The sequence below is a fragment of the Chiroxiphia lanceolata genome, chromosome 10 (assembly GCF_009829145.1).
Source record: "Chiroxiphia lanceolata isolate bChiLan1 chromosome 10, bChiLan1.pri, whole genome shotgun sequence".
Classification (NCBI taxonomy): Eukaryota; Metazoa; Chordata; class Aves; order Passeriformes; family Pipridae; genus Chiroxiphia; species Chiroxiphia lanceolata.
In genome coordinates, this window is record NC_045646.1 from 503956 (window position 1) to 520034 (window position 16079).

Below are 16079 nucleotides of genomic sequence, written 5' to 3' on the forward strand. Positions count from 1 at the left end.
ATGGGCAGGTAACCATTTCCTACCATCACAAAGGGATTTTCCCATCAGGTATAGAAGTTCCTTTTTAGGCCTATGTGGCTGCTGAACTGAGGAATCACAATTCTAAACTGAGTAGCAAATTCAAGCAATTGTTTTCTAGTGAGAAACTTTAAGAAAATGCTTTTGTGGCAATAAGAAAATGATGCCAAGCTGCAGTGGTTCTACACCCAGTCTGTGTGCATTGGCTTAACAGTGCTGAGCAGAGCTCCCTCTCTTGTTCCATGCTGAGTCCAAAGCTGGCCTGTGTCATACCACGGCTCTGCAGAAAAGACTGTGGCAAACAGAGCTATCCTATTAAAAATACTTCACTACTTGTTTCACCATGAAATATTTATTTAAAAAATATACTAAATATTAAAACACATTAAGAAGGTGATCTGCATCCCAATAAACCTGCTCTTTAGTTCCCAGATGTTCTTGCTCTCTATGATCTGTGCTTATGACAATCATACCAGTTGGGCAGTACTGAAAAAGTCTGTCCATACAGGAGCTCTCTGTGTACATTTCCAGAAAGTAAATTGTGTTTGATAGTCTGTGTTTGCTGGCAGAGTTTGCTTTAATTTAAATCCCTTGAAGATGGAGAGAAGCAATGCTAGCTAACAATGCTAGAGCTAATTTTCCGCTTCCTCTCTCCTTTTGCCCAGTCACTGCAGACTGAACACTGTAAATGTTTTCCAGGCACTCGGTGCCTCTGGATGCCTTTGATTAAACTCATTCCAAGGATGACCTCAGTCCAGCTGCAGCCCGTGTTCCCCATCATTCCTGCTGCACGTCTGACTTCAGATGACGTGGACATATGTTACTGCGAAGTCACTGCCAAGGGGGTTCCTCGCCGTGCACTTGTACATGCCGGAATTGGAGGGTCGGGGATTCTGGAGGAGCAAAGTCCCCGTGGGGTGCAGCAGCTCACCCCCAGACCCTCGGCCCTGGTGAGCTGTGGAGAGCGTGGAGCGGTCAGGTAACTCCCAGGTGATGTCCGGTTTGGGTATCCCCAGGGCGGTGCAGTGGAGCTGCAGGGCCGCCCCCGGCACGGTGTGCAGGGCGGGCGGGGGCCGGCCCGTGATGCGCGGGGCGTGGGCGGCCACGGCCACGGCCACGCTCACGGAGGAGTCGCCGGCGTCGTTGCGGGCCCTGCACACGTAGGTGCCCCCGTCGTGGGCGGCGGCCGCCCGGATGACCAGGGTGCCGTTCTCCAGCAGCAGGAACCGCCCGCTGACCTGCGGCCGGTCCAGCACGCGGCCCCCCGGCAGCGTCCACGCCGTGCTGGGCTTGGGGCTCCCCTCGGCCAGGCAGTGAAGGGACAGCGGCTCCCCGCTGACACCCTTCACCAGCCCCACGGGGTGGGTGAGGATATTGGGCTTCTGGGCAACCTCCAGGACGATCAGCTTTTCAATATAGCCAACCTGGTTCCGGGCGGCACAGCGGTACCGCCCGGCTTGGTCTCTCCTGGGACTGTAGATGGTCAGGGTCCCGTTGCTTCCTGTGAGAAACTGGGACGTGCTGATGCTGCTGGAAAACCATGTGCCATTGGGCAGCATCCAGCTTATGTCTGGGGGAGGATTTCCATCCACAGAACAGTTCAGTGTGATAGTTTTCCCAGGTTTTGCTATTATTTTTTCATTGAATGGGTTTTTGAACATTGGTCGCCGTAGCATTTCTGTGACCTCCAGCTGCACCACCAGCACACTCTCTCCGGCATCGTTATGTGCCACACAGATAAAATCCCCCGTGTCCGAAGGCCTGATATTCCGAATCTCAAGTGTCCCATTTTTGTGCACCACAATCCTGCTCCCATAGTACGGGGCTGTTAGGAAAATGTTATCAGGCATGATCCACATAATCTGAGGGGGAGGTGTCCCCTCTGCCCGGCAGTCAATGTGTTTCTTTGAGTGCCTCACTGCCGTTACCTTCATGATTGTTTTGTTCTTGTATAAGCCGTTTATGATGGGGGGTTTACCAGCCACATCCAGCTTATACAGTTTGGTGTCATCCCCACCAGGGTTCCGAGCCACACACATGTACTCCCCAGCATCCAGCAGTTTGACGTGGCTGATGGAGAGAGAGCCGTTGGTGTGCAGGGAGTGTCTGTTTGTGGACGAGGAGATCATCTCACTGGAAGGCAGCAACCAGAATATCTGTGGCCTGGGATCTCCAGCAGCTTCACAGTCCAGCAGTGCCGTGTGTCCAGCTGACACTGTAACATATGTCTTGTAATTGTGCTTTATCTGAGGGGCTGCCACGATGACTGTGACACGGATCTTCATCTCATCCCTCCCCAGAGTGTTTTGGGCATAGCAGGTGTAATCTCCTCCTTCTGTCACCCCAGCTTTGTTGAGGTACAGAGTCCCATTGTCAAAGAGGACGTACCTGCGGGACCTGTGCCCGCTGTCATCCGCCAGCATCGCGTTGTTGACCAACGTTCCATCTGGCAGACCCCAAGATATTTCTGGTGTGGGCGACCCTGAGGCCTTACAGTCCACTCTGAAATCCTTGCCATATGGCACCAGTTTCTTGAAGTGCTGCTTGTGGTCAATCTTGGCAGGTTTCATTGTGATGCTGACTTTCATCAGGATCAGATCATCCCCAAGTCTGTTTCTTGCAACACACAGATAATCACCTGCATCCTTTTCAGTGACTGCCTCAATAGCCAGGGATCCGTTGGGGTAGACATGGATCCGACTTCCCATTCTGTTGTGGGGGGATAGAGAGGAAAAGAATTATGGAACCAAGTGCTGAGGGTGAATATTGAGAACTGGAAGGGACTGAAGGTGTCAACAGCACGACGGGACACAGAGATTCTCTCCAAAGGCACTGTGCCCACGCCACCTGCCTGCCCACTGGGTCCTAATGACATCAATAAGTGATGTCATTGTCACTTCTGGTGTTACATGGATTTGTGCATGTTAACTCTGCTGGGAACACCCTGAGCTGGGACTGTCTCCCAAAGCAAAGGTGAAGTGTTACTGTGGGAGGGGGTGGGGGGAGACCCCCAAAGGTAGACTTATCAGAGGCTACAGAAGCCTCTTCCTCCTGAGCCCTACTTTGCAAATCTGGTACATAAAACTTCTCCTCTAAACTGGCAACAGTCAGCCAGGGCATGATAACAGCAGTTCCCTTAATTCAAATATGATTTATATTTGATTTGGGGAGACCTCACCCACTCATGGCAATTGATGTGATCTGTTATTAGACATATAACAACAAGCCATCAGCACAGATATTTTCACCGCTGCTGGATGTTTAAAAATTAATTTAGTTCACAGTGCTTTAGTGCTGCAACACACTCTTACATGACCACCAGAGGAGACAGTATTTGAAGTTCCAAAGAGGTGGAAAAAAAAAAGACTCTTACCTGTGCCACTGGTCCACCACAGCCTTGGAGGGCAACCTCCACATGATCCTGGGCTTGGGCTCCCCGGTTGCTGCGCAGTTCAGAAGCAACTTATCTCCGTAATTCAGGTGAGTCAGTTCTTGAGAGGCGATGGCTATCTTTGGAAGCGTGTCCCTGTGCTCCACCACGAGGCTGACCACCCTCCTGTCCGAGCCACTGGAGCTCGTGGCTATGCACTCGTAGTTCCCGCCGTCGGAAGGGCCGATGCTGCCGAGGTGGAGGGTGCCATTGGAGAACAGGAACAGCCTCATGTGTACCAACTGCAGAGGCTTCACCGCCGTGCCATCAGGGAGGACCCAGTGGACAGTGGGCTGAGGGTTCCCTTGCACTGTGCAAGGGAATTTCAGGCTTTCCCCCACCTTTCCTTCCATGCTTTGTCTCTTCTCCTCCAGAATGGTGGGAGGGGCCACAACGACCTGCAGCTTCAGAGCCAGCGTGTCGGTGCCCGCAGGGTTTTTGGCCAGGCAGGTGTAGAGGCCCCTGTCGTACACGGTGACTTCCCGGATGACTAAAGTGCCGTCTGCTTCCACGTGAGCTCTGTCACGTCCTGCGGAGGAGCTGGACAGGTGGGTGTTATTTGCCAGCACCCAGGAGATGGTGGGAGGGGGCCTGCCCTCGGCCTTGCACGCCACTGTCACGGTGTTGCCGGCGTGCGCGGTGAGGAGCCGGTGGCGGGTGCCGGCGATGCGGGGCGGGTAGGCCACCACCGACAGGGTGAGCAGGAGCCGCGCCGCGCCCAGCGCGTTGGCCGCGGTGCACAGGTACTGCCCGCGGTCCCCCAGGCCCACCTGGGGGATGGACAGTGTCCCGTTGGCAAACACCACCCACCTGCTGGCACCACCGCGCCCCAGAGCGTCGGGCCCTGCAGAAAAGGGGACAGCGGTGACATGTCAGAACCTTCCTCTAGTTTAATCTTCTAGTTTAATTCAGTCCATTAATACCTGTTCCCTGCCCTGGTCTGCATTGCCCCAATAACCAAGACAATAGTGATAAGACACAGAAAATCAGAGTATTTTGCATATGGAGTGACAAAGCTGAGTCCCCAGCAGAGACAAAGTTTGGATAAAAGAGATGGGGCTTTGTGATCCAAACCCAGCGCAGCTGTAACTGGATTTGAGGGTTTGTTACCACAGATTTTTCTTTTCACTTGTCTCACTGTTCTGGAATAGCAGATAACACACAATGAATATTGAAATCTTACCACAATAAGCACAGAATTCTAGTTAAATATAGATTATTTTTTTATCCTTCCCCTAGAGAGCTATTGCAGAATCAGTACTCAGACACTCCAGCAAGTGTTGGATCTCTGTCTTTGTCACTGTTTCCAAGTTCACTGTTCACTGGTATTCTATAGTGCTTTAAAAGAAAACAGTGTTTGAGTTTGGCACACAGAACAGCTGTCAAATTTTAGGACTCTAGTGGAATGTAAATTCTATAGAGGTTTATCAAGCTCACCTGATGATATCTTGGTCCAGTGTATTGTTGGGCGGGGGTTCCCAGTAGCTTCACAAGGAATAAAAGCGTCAGAATTTGCCAGCACAGTGAAAGCAGCCAATTTCCCTCCAACTATTCTGGGCTTTGCAAAATGGTTTGTGCTTGCAGAGCCCAAGACGGTGGGACTGGTGGTGGTGGTGGTTTCTTGATCTTGTCTCCATTCAGACCAGCCTCTGGCAGAGCTGTCCTTGTCCCTTCCCCACGGAGCTGCTGTCTGTGATGACTTTGGTGTGGTCAGTGTCCCAGCAGTCAGCGTGTTGCCCCTCTCTGTGCCTTTGGTACGTGGCTTGGGCCAGAACTGGACATGCTCCCATGGAGGCAGGTGGGCTCTCGCAGTAGGTGCAAGTGGCACAGCTGCCATCGGGGCTGGCAGAGGGGTGGGATGCTGAGTGCTGGGAATGATGATGTCTGTGAGTGCAGCAGGAGCACTTGACACAGTTCTTGCTGGGAATGTGGGCTGTGCTGCCTGGTTTTCCTGGCTAACCGTCTCCCCCACTTTCAGGTGGAATTCTCCTCCTGCCATGGCAATGGCTCTGATGTGCTGAGCAGGTGCTGCCCCTGATGTGGCACTGACTGCAGCAGGGTGGGCACTTGCAGCACCAGGAGGCTCATCCAGCCATGGTGGGGTTTGGAGAGCTGTGGTGGAGGTGTGGGCAGGACCGACGGGTGGTGCTGTGGCCAGCTGGGTGCTCCTTGTTGTGAGTGGTGTGGTTTGGAGTGCCATGGTGGGGCTGTGAGCAGTCGGACTGGTGGGCAGTGACGTGGCCAGCTGGGCGTTCCTCTGTGTGACCAGGGTCACCAGGGTCTGTGTGGCTGCTGTGGGCACGTGCTGAGGTGGCTCTGGGGTGTCAGAGACCCACAGTGGTGGTGTTTTGGTTACAGCGACTGCGCTGATGCTCCCAGGGAGAGGTTTTGCAGGTGTAAGACTTGGAGGCACAGCTAGTGATGTACCTGCTGTCACCACGGGGGTGGCTGTGCTCATGGGGGGGGTGGCTGCAGTGCTGTGGGCTACAGCCACAGGCTGCAGGGCAGATGTTTTAGGAGGCTTCTTCCTCCTCTGATCTCTCCTTCTTCCCGCTCTGAATATTTTACTTTTGGTGACTCTAGTGTCAGATCGAGGAGTAATAACAGATGTGACTGTTGGCTTCAAACCCAGCAGTTTGGTAGGGTTGTAAGTAGTAGCAGTGCCCTTTATAGTGACAGACATGACTGTGGTAGCAGCTTTCTGCCTTGCACTAAGTTCGTTTTCCTCTTCCTTGAGGAGCAATGTGTTTTGATGGGTACCCATTTGTTCCAATGGCAAATTCATGGTGGAAGGGGAGGACAGGGGGGCTTCTGGGCTAAATGAATTGATGGAGCTGCTTAAATTATTTAAGGTTGGTACATTTGATACATTTTTCATATTCAGTTGAACACCTGCAGCCACAGCTGTATTTCCTCTGGCAGACCCTGCCCTCCCAAAATTGTATCGGTGCTCTTTCATACTTGGGATACGTCCTGGTCTCACAATCCGTCTCCGACCAGAAATTTTCCTTCGTCTTCCATACTGCTGCTGGAGCTGGGGCGTGTGAGTTGGAACGTCCTGGATAACCCAAACTGGCTGATGAGTAGTGATAGTTGAGGCCAATGGTGGCCTAGGGGTTCCTCCTTTCTGAGCAGCATGAGAATTAATGGGACCAAGCTCAGGGCTTGGTGCACTGACTGTCACCACAGGGACCCGGTGATCTGTTTCGGTGGAAGCCTGTTCAATAGACTCAGTAAAAACATGTATCTTGTCAATTGTATTTGGGGGAGCTACAGCCTTACTGGTGTCTGTAGCTTCTGTCGTGGGTGTCGTGGATGCAGATTTTAGGTGCTGGTTATTACCCTGCCCAGAATACACCAGCCTTTGCCCGGCAGGGAAGACTGTGGATGTTCCACTTGCTCCACTTGATACGGTTGATTGTTTCACACCATTTGCTGATATTTGACTCAAATCAGATCTTTCCCATGACTCTGTAGGTTTTGGATATGTTTGTGGCCTTCTGCTGCCAGGTGACACAGACTGTGGAAGAGGAGAGGGTAGAGGAGTTACTGCCTCTGTGACCAGGAGGGAGGTTTTCCTGGCAGGAATGTGACTCACAGTGCCCCCGGGTCCTGCAGTGATCACACGTTCCATTGGTCTCCCCAGAGCAGGTACTGGGGCTCTCTCTGTTACTGGCATCATGAATTCTTCTTCTGGAGATCCGAGATCACCAGAGGTCTCCTCCTCATCCCCAGGTACCTCTGAGAACTTTTGGACTTGAATGGGTGGTTCTGTTGCAACTTCTCCTCGTTTGTCTGTCAGTGTTGAGTTTCTCTTCGTTTTCTCCAACAAGGCTGCCCAGCGCTGTGGATGGACTCTCCTGCCTGAGGAAACAAACTGTCTCCTGTGCCCCCTGAGCCGCCTGAGCCTGCCTGTTCTGTCCCTGTAGGGCCTGTGAGGCATTTTCCCGTGGCTGTTCCTTTGACGTGTGCTCTGTGTGCCCCGGCTGCCGGATGGTGATGCAGCTGATTTCGGATGAGCTGTCAGGGTGGTTGGAGTGCCTGAGGGATGTGTCTGTGCTGCAGCAGAGCCCAGCAGTGCATTGCCAGAGCCATCACCCTCTTCCCACTCTCCCACAGCTCCAAGCCTTTTCTTTGGAGCGGTTTCATCCTGTTTCACTAGCACTTGGAAAACCAGAAGGTCGACACCGTACTGGTTGGCTGCAATGCATCGGAAGTACCCTCCGTCTCGCTCTGTCACCCCTTGTACCCTCAAGGTGCCATTGCCAAAAATATGTTTGTTTCCTACAGACTGACGAAGAACTGTGAGCTCAGGCAACACCCAGGTAATGGCAGCGTCCGGAGCAGCCGTGGCTGTGCAGGGCAGGTGGAGTGTGCTGCCCACAGCTGCCAACAGCTGGGCTCCGTTTACGCTGTCGTGTTCCACGTGAGGATCCACCACCGTGATTCTGAACGTCAGAGCGTCGGCATCGTCGCCGTTGGAGCCGATGCAGTGGTAGAGCCCCGTGTCAAACACATCAGCCGTGCGCAAGGTCAGTGTTCCAGCCCTGAGGACGATGATTCTCCCGTCCTCGCTGATGTGAGGAGCTCGCACTCTGCTCCCATCAGCCAATATCCACTCCACGGCAGGAGCTGGCTCCCCGGCTGCCTGGCACCCCAGTTCCACGGTCCCCCCGACGAGCACAGTGTGCTCTCTTTGGGTGCTGTTGTCCCTGTAGATGATGGCCCAGTTATTGCTGCCCTGGTTGCTGTCAGCACTGGGCACACTGACCCGGGCACGGGTGGAGTAGTGGATGCGCAGCGTGCTGAGCGTGGTCGCTGTCCTGTCCAGCTGCAGTGCCACCACGCTCTGCATCAGCCAGGCTGGCTCAGCTCTCAGGTCAGCCTCAATATTGGTGAAAAGTTCATCTTTTTCAGTGTAGACCTGTTTATATTTGTAACTAACAAAAGGCACATCAGTTGCCCGGACAGTCCGCTCCAGTTTCAAGGGAGAATTGCTGTACAGTGCCAGGATGCTCCACAGCTGCTGGATGTGTCCGTGATCGATGCCACACACCAGGAATGCCAAGAAGGAGGTTCGGAGCACTGTGCTGCTGCCATCTTGGTCAAATGAGATGGGAGACATTTCTTTAGGTTTTTGGACATTGCAAACCACGTTGCCTCGATTTCCTGCTTGGTCAGTCATGTTCAAAACCACGGATCCTATCGGAGCTATGAAGTCCTTGGGAGACACGGAACCGAAGTCCCCATCATCTGGCACTGTGAGGTTTCTGGATTTCAGGGAGTCGTGTATGACTGGCTTATTGCAGGTGACAGATGCAGAAGGAAGATCCATTAAGCTCTTCCCATTATGATTTCTGGGACTAGCACAGACTGGGCATTGCTGGGCACCAGAACTTCTGTCTTTTCTACACTTTATAACATCTGAAGAGAAGAAAAGTGGAGTCAGCTTCTGTGCTACAAGTTTTAGTATTAAAAATTACATATAGGTACTAACAAGTGGTTCTTTTGAATAAAATAAAAGCAAATCTTAAAGTAACATATGAATGGCAGCAGCAGAGACAGTCCTCGAGTCCCTTGAATTCCTTATCTCCTTTTTGAAGAATTAAGTGCAAAGTGGCACTTGCTCTTGCCAGTCCCATAAAAGTTAGCTTCATTATTCCCTGTGGATTCTCCTGGTGCACAGAATCTTTGGACTGTCCAAGGAAAGCATTCCATTAAGGAAAGCTGCACTTGGGAATTTGTTAAGGCCACTAGATACATTTAATCTGGGAAGCTGAGTGGTATTTATCTCTTTATCCTGATCACACACACCTATAAAAATCCTGTCTTCCAGTCTTTTCTGGTAGCATAAATAAATTAATAAAAGACCATTACTTGTATCAGCAAGAAAAAGAGGCTGCAGCAGGATTAAGGAGCATAAACAAGGCCTTGAGCTCACCTGGTCTCTCCTGTGCCCACTCTGTGAACCCCTGCAGGCTGCAATCACAGGACCAGGGGTTTCCATGCAGGTAAATGCTCTCGAGCTCGGACATGTAGGAAAACATTTCTTGTGGAAGTGAAGTCAGCATATTGTCAGACAAAGAGATGTGCTTCAGGAAGGATATTTTGAATATTTGGCTATAGTGGAAGGTGACAAAAGTGTCTGGATGCAACTGCTGAAGTAAATTTCCATCCAGGTGGACCAACCTCAGGGAAGTGAGTCCATAGAAAACATTGGGATTTACAAATTCGATTTGGTTGTGGTCCATATGCAGCCGTGCCAAGCTCTTCAGGCCATAAAACACACCCTGCTGAAGCACCCTGACCTTGTTGTAACTCATTTTTAAGACCTGTTGATGCAAAAGTAGAAAATGCATAATATTAAACCATGTTATAAGAACTCTAACAAATGCTGCTGATCTTTACACTGTACCTGAGTGCCCACCTGGGAAGGAAAGACCTTTCCCATTAGGCTACTGGATCTTGAAGGCCCTCAACTTTCATATGGACAGGATAAGAAACAGGAAAAGGAAATGCTGCAGCCAGTTACTGTGGGGCTGTTTACCTCTATCTCTGAAAGTTGTTTTAAGTGGTAACAAAATTTAACGTTGGTTCATTTAGTTCTCACCTGTAGTGACCGTAAATCACTGAACACCCTCTCAGGGATCACACTGATCTCGTTGCTATGCAGCATCAGTAACTCCAGTTTCTCCAGGCCAGCGAAGTCTGTGGGGCTCAGTTTTCTCAGGCTGTTGTAGCTGTAACAGATGGCTTTAGTCAGCCACACTTCACACCTTTTAAAAGCAACCAACCCGAAAGAAAAGAACCACTCTTTGGGAATGGCTGAAGGTAGGCAGCACTTCTGCTTGCTGAGGTGAAATTCTAAGTCATGTCTTCATGTTAGCACAAAACATGGTCACTTTTCCAGGGCAGTGTTCTGATGCCTGAATTCCCATGGACGGGGAGAGTAACAGCAAGCACGAAACACATCTGTTTGTCTGACACTGTTGACTTCCCTACCACCTCCGTGAAAAAATTCCTTTTAGATTTTCTGCAGACACATCTGGATGATTCAAACGTTATGTGTATTAAGAGGGATACCCGGACCAGTCAAATATTGCTGATGGGTCTTGTCATTTGATTTATGACAGAGGACACTTGCTGGAAACTGCAGGAAGGGACTGGATGAGCCTGGGCAAATTCCATCCCCTGCTGCTGCATGGAACAGAACCCCTGTGGAGGCTGACATGGCCAGACAAGTGCGACTTCCCATGAGCCCAGGGGATGAAAGCACAGACACTGACGTTGTGGGACATTCTCAACTCACAGCAAAGTCTCTGCTGAAGATTTTAATACACGTACTCTTTTTCACCGAATTCCCTCTCTTTCAGACTCCTCGGTTCCACTTTACAGATGCAATTTTTTCAGGTAATACAAAGGAATTCATTTAAGTTGAAAACTTTCTGAAGTTCTCACCTCCCCTGTACTAGATCCCCCGAATTTCCCCTTAGTGTGGGTGGTCTCAGGCTTTGCTGGCTGTGACTGCAGCCACTGCTGAGCGCTGCAGACAGAATATTAAGCTCTACAGACTTATTTATTGCTTTGGTTAATTTTTAGCTCTAAATCTGGAAACTCTTAATTATTGCTCCGCAGAGTGTTGAAAGCTAACCGGTCAGAACGTTAAAAGCCCCGCTGTTCCACTTACCCCAGGTTGATGCGCTGCACGTCCGCGGGGATGCGCGGGGGGACGGCGCTGAAGTAGCGGAAGGTGCAGTGGAGCTCGGCGGGGCCGTGGCAGGCGCAGGGCCGGGGACAGGCGCTGATGACCGGCAGGGTGGCCAGGCAGGCGGCCAGGAGGGTCCCCAGCCAGCGGGCCCGTTCCCTGCGCGGGGCCTCCATCCCGAGGGGATCCTACGCTGTCATCCCCAACAGCAGCGGCGGGCGCGCGGTTCCTGAAGGAGGAACAGAACACAAAGGCATTTATAGCCACAGCCGAGCGGAGCTGCTCGGGTTTACGCCATAAGCACAAGAGGAATTTTTAACTTGAAAGAAAAAACGACCCACGAAGCAGCCCCCAGACTCTCGGGTTTCCCCTCAGCGATGTCAGGACCCAAAGCGTTCTCATTTGACAGCTGCCCCACGGTGCCCCCGTCCGGCGCCATGTGCCGGTAGTTGCCGCTCACAGGGAAAGCTGGAATTCCGCGGGGAAAGCTGGAATTCCGCAGGGATTTGCAGGAGCTGCCGCCGGTGCCCGCGGTGCGTCCCAGCTGCGCGCCCCGTCCGGGCTGTGCGGAGCGTTCCCGGCTCCGCCGGCGGCTCATCCCCGGGAGGCGTCTCCACACGTCAGCTCCTTCCCTGCCAGGAACCGTTCCAAGCAAAATTAACTCCCTTCGCAGCCCCCGCCCAACCCGCGGCGCTTCCCCGGGACCGGGACCGGCCGTGCCCCCCGCCCGGGAGCGCCCGCCCGGCCCGCGGCTCCTGCGGGCAGGGGACACCCCCGCCACCCGCTCCTCCTCCCGGGGGCTCCGCCGGCCCGTCCGGGCCCCCCGCAGCCCGCCCGGCACCGCTCGGGCCGAGGCCGGGAGGGAAGGAGCGCCCGGTGCCGCTTCTGGCGGGGATGCTGCGGAACCCGCCCCGCCCGCCGTGACCCGCTCCCCCCGCACCGGTACGGCCGCTCCGCCGGGGGCTCTCGGCTGCCTCGGCGAGAGCGACCCGCGGCCCCGCCAGCCCTCCCAGACAACGAGCGTTTGCCGTCGGGGGAACTTCGTGCGTGACCCCTCCAAAAAGCGGCCGATGACACCCTCAGTTCGCTTTTAGAGCGACAATTTCTCTCCCCTTGCAGACCGAGTCCGTCAGTACCTCAGCTCCTGTTCGGCTGAACGGTGTCTGTAACAGCCTCCACTGACGGCGTGTTTCTGCTGAAATGTGTCATTGTAGGCAAACCAAATCCGTTCGACTTGAGATGTAACGGTAAGATAAAACTTCGAAGATAAGATAAAGCCTCAAATATATCTTTTAAAAGTTCTAAAACTGTTCAGACAAACCCAAAATCAAAGGCAAGCTGTGGGAGTTCAGAAAGTTGGCAGGAATGGGATGTTCTGTGTAAGCCAGCTAGAACTTTACTTGTAGTGTTTGCTGGCTGATGTTTGTTATCATCTCAGGAGTTGTCTCTGTGCAACATGGATCATCTCACTTTGATTCAGCATGGGAGCTTGTGCCAAGAAACACTGACCTGCTTGTGCAACTGGCACTTTGGGTCTCAGTGAGAGGACTCACCTCAACTGAGTCCTGCACTAAATCCTAAGGTGGCATTTTTAAGTGCTACCCTGAGATCAGGGAGCTCACTCTGAATTTTGTTCCCCTGAGTGATAGAAAGGGCGGGCAGGTCAATCCTTAGGTGCATTTTCTCCATCCTAATTACAGAATGAAAGGCAAAGCATCAAGTGCTTTTGTACTTTTTTTCTACTGGAAAGGCTTCTGGAGTGACAGGTTCTAATGCTGTGCTTTCGTGGATGTGAACATCAGGTAAAAGACATTTTTTAATGATTTGTACCAGCCTCAATAATTTGTGGTAGAGACAAGACTGAAGTTTCTTCTGAGAATGTTTTACAAAAACACATATTTGAAAATCTGCATTAAAGTTAAAAAAATATTTTAAATGTACAATGGACCTTGCCAATGTTTTAAGAACAGAGAATGAAGGGAGCTTTTTGTTAAGGAGAACTATACTTTGGCAAGAAAGTGTGACTGAGTGTGAGCTCAGAAGTGCTGTGAAGAGGAAAGCTGAGTGAAGGAAGTGCTCGTGAAGTGGATCTGCACAGCAAAGTGTACAGACCAAAACTGGGACACAAGTTCAGGTCATTTTTCAAGTTTCTAACGTACCTCTCTGTGGTATAACCTGGCTTTGTCCGGGCCAGGAGGGAGGGCAGCCAGTGCTCCACAGCTCATCCCTGTGGTCTGTGAGCTCCTGGAAGCACGTGCAGGTTGCAGGGGGCAGGTCAGTAGGAGCCTGTGCAGGAGAACATCAACACCTGAGGCAGCACCAGGGAACAACCCTGCTCTGCCCAGCCTCGGATCAGGGTGTCACTGTGACACTTGTTCCAAATTCAGTACCGAGATCCATTATCCAGATCCTTTATCCAGGCAAACCTCCCCAGGCCCCGGCACTGAGCACTGTCCGTGTGTCACATCCTCCAACATCCCCCACAGCTTGGGGCTGTTCCCTCAGGAACACCACGGCTCAGGTCCCCCAGACTTCCCAAGCACACACACCAACCCGCCTGTCAGAGCCCTCACTGGGGCTCTTGGTTTAATTTGCAGTTTCTTTATTTGCTTTTAATGAGTGTTTTCTTTTTCTCCTTCCTCAGCATGAACAACTCAGTGGAAAATGACTTGAACTTCAGGGAATAAAGTCACAGAAAGCAAATGATGTATGGGAGGAATGGTTCCTTATTTTTTCTTGGAAAATAGGAGTAGCCTCACTTTTCAGGCAGGAATTCTGCATCTCTAATGGGCAGCCCTGTTCATTATTCTGGTATTAATAATGATGCTGGTACTCCTGGGGCAGCAGCAGAGCCCAGTACAGGGAATCTGGATGTGGGTTGTGCCCATCAGGGGCTGTTGTGGGAGGCTCTGGATCTTCAGGCGTGTTACCGGTTTCCTTCAAGCAAATTGTGGTGGGGCTGATCCACAGAGCTGGAATCTTGAAGGAAATAGAGGATGATTCCTTTATTTAGAGTAGTCAATAGAAATGTCATTAATGGACCAGAACACAGCTTTGGAGAACACCACCCTGATGTGTTTCATGCATCAGTGTCAGCAAAAGGGTTTTTTACACAATGCTAATCTGAATGAGGTACCTGAATAATGTACCTGGGTTTTGTTGGATGACTTTTGCTTTTTAGTTTGTTCTTCCATTGCAGACATTGCCTTTTCCCTCCCAAATCACACTGTTCCCTTGTCAGACTGATCCAACTCTTTCCCAGACCAGCACTTCAGGTGCCTCTGTTCCTGCCACACAGCATTCCCACTCTGCCTCAGTTTATCCCTCCTCATGCTCTCTCTTCTCTGTGTTGTGCCAGTTCTCCTTAAAGGCCCTTTGCAAAACGTTTTCATGTTTTTCTTTTCCTTCACAGCTTCTTGCTGGCCAAATTCTTTCAATGCCTCGATGGGTTGCTGGACGCCTTGAAAAGGATGACATGACCCTCCAAGTGCCTTATTGGGAATTTTCAAAATAACACACTTAGGTACAACTCTCCTGTGGCTCAAGGTCACAGTCAGACACTTTAGTTCCATTGTAATGAGCTGGACAAGCTCCCAGCAAAGCAGCGATCGACTCTGGAATCATGGTCAGTATTTGGAGCTGCCAATGAATTTGGGCAAATACTAATTTGGGGACGGTCAGCCCTGCCTGTGTGCACAGTGCAGTGAATGCCACACTCTGGGAAACCAAGCAGTACCTCAGAGGAATATATGTGAAGAGGACTGGGCCATGGCTGCCTCCTGGCCCCTCCTGTCCCCTCCTGTCCCCTCCTGTGCCCTCCTGTCCTCAGCAGTGCCTGCGGCCACAGAGCTCTGTGCTTCGGATTCCTTCTGTCCTCCCGGGACTCCCACTGACTGATGGGAACCTCAGCTGGGCTGGAGGCAATCCACCTTTCCTGGGTGGGATGGGCTGCTGTTCACATCCACACTGGGTTGGGAGGGCCAGGGACCCCCACTGGCTGCTGCTTTTGAACTCCATCCAGCCCAGATGACCTGGGACACTGTAAATCATCCACAGCATGGGCAGCCACAGCAAGAGCTCCTGCTTGGTGCGTTTCACACAGCCATGCAGACCACAGACTGTTTACATGAGAAAGGTCTGCATTTTCTTTCTTGGAAAGCTGTGATGCTGCTGATTTTTCTTTCACCTGGGCAGCTGTTAGAGGTGGACGTGAAGGGAGAGGTTGTCTGGCACTCCAGTTTAACACTCGGTGTGCCTGGGGAAGATCTGCTCTCCTCATTACTGGAGCAGATCCTCAACCAGAGTAATTGTGTGTTTGATCTGCAGTGCCATGCACCGTCAGTGGTTCCTGTGCTCTGCTGTCAGACCCCCTCCCAGGCAGAGACAGTCACCTGCAAATCCACTCCAGCAGCAGCTGAACCGGAACACAGACGCTGCTGCTAAAGCACTTGTGCAGGTGCAGGCTGGGGGGTTTCATCTTAAACATCAGCTGGAGTGTTTTCTCATGACTGGAATTGCAAAAGCAGCACTGAACCAGATTTTGTAAGTCTTTGTCTCGCTCTCTGTAGGTGTTTTGTGAGGATGCTTAATCGGGCACATCTGTGTTTCTTGATGGCCACTACACATCATGGATTTACATCCATGGGGTACAGGCAGCAAGTTCACAAACCTATTGTCCCCATAACCTACAGGTTTGGTGCAGTGTTAGAGGGAAATGTTCTGCAGTTCGTTAACAAGAACCTGAACACCCCCCAGCCAGCTGAAAACAAACCAAAGCCTGATCCTTGCTGTGGATAATTTTTGTTTGTGATGGAATAAGAATTTGTCATTTCCTGAAGGTGGCCCTGCACGCTGGCCTTTAATTGAGCTTTTAAGTAGTTGCAAAAAACAAACAAACAGAACCCCCCACCGAAACAACCAACCCCT

At 51.7% G+C, this 16079-nt stretch overlaps 1 protein-coding gene across 1 annotated transcript; it reads right to left on the bottom strand.

The window, feature by feature from the left end:
- Positions 1-422: 422 nt before the first annotated feature.
- On the bottom strand, positions 423-11329 carry IGSF10 (immunoglobulin superfamily member 10). The gene is made up of 7 exons (XM_032697985.1): positions 11136-11329; positions 10059-10188; positions 9390-9780; positions 7047-8872; positions 4886-7001; positions 3392-4292; positions 423-2727 (listed from the first exon to the last, which is right to left on the bottom strand). Exons 1-7 carry the CDS (start codon positions 11327-11329, stop codon positions 819-821), a joined length of 7467 nt encoding a protein of 2488 aa, XP_032553876.1. The 3' UTR covers positions 423-818.
- Positions 11330-16079: the final 4750 nt, after the last annotated feature.

What these genes read in the sequence shown, in the direction of transcription:
- IGSF10 (XM_032697985.1), bottom strand. Translation starts at nt 11,329, where the DNA reads ATGGAGGCCCCGCGCAGGGAACGGGCCCGCTGGCTGGGGACCCTCCTG. An exon ending in GTGCAGCGCATCAACCTGGG is followed by an intron (nt 10,189 to 11,135) that starts GTAAGTGGAACA and finishes CATCTGTTACAG; the next exon opens with CTACAACAGCCTGAGAAAAC. An exon ending in CTGGACCAAGATATCATCAG is followed by an intron (nt 4,293 to 4,885) that starts GTGAGCTTGATA and finishes CCTTTTCTGCAG; the next exon opens with GGCCCGACGCTCTGGGGCGC.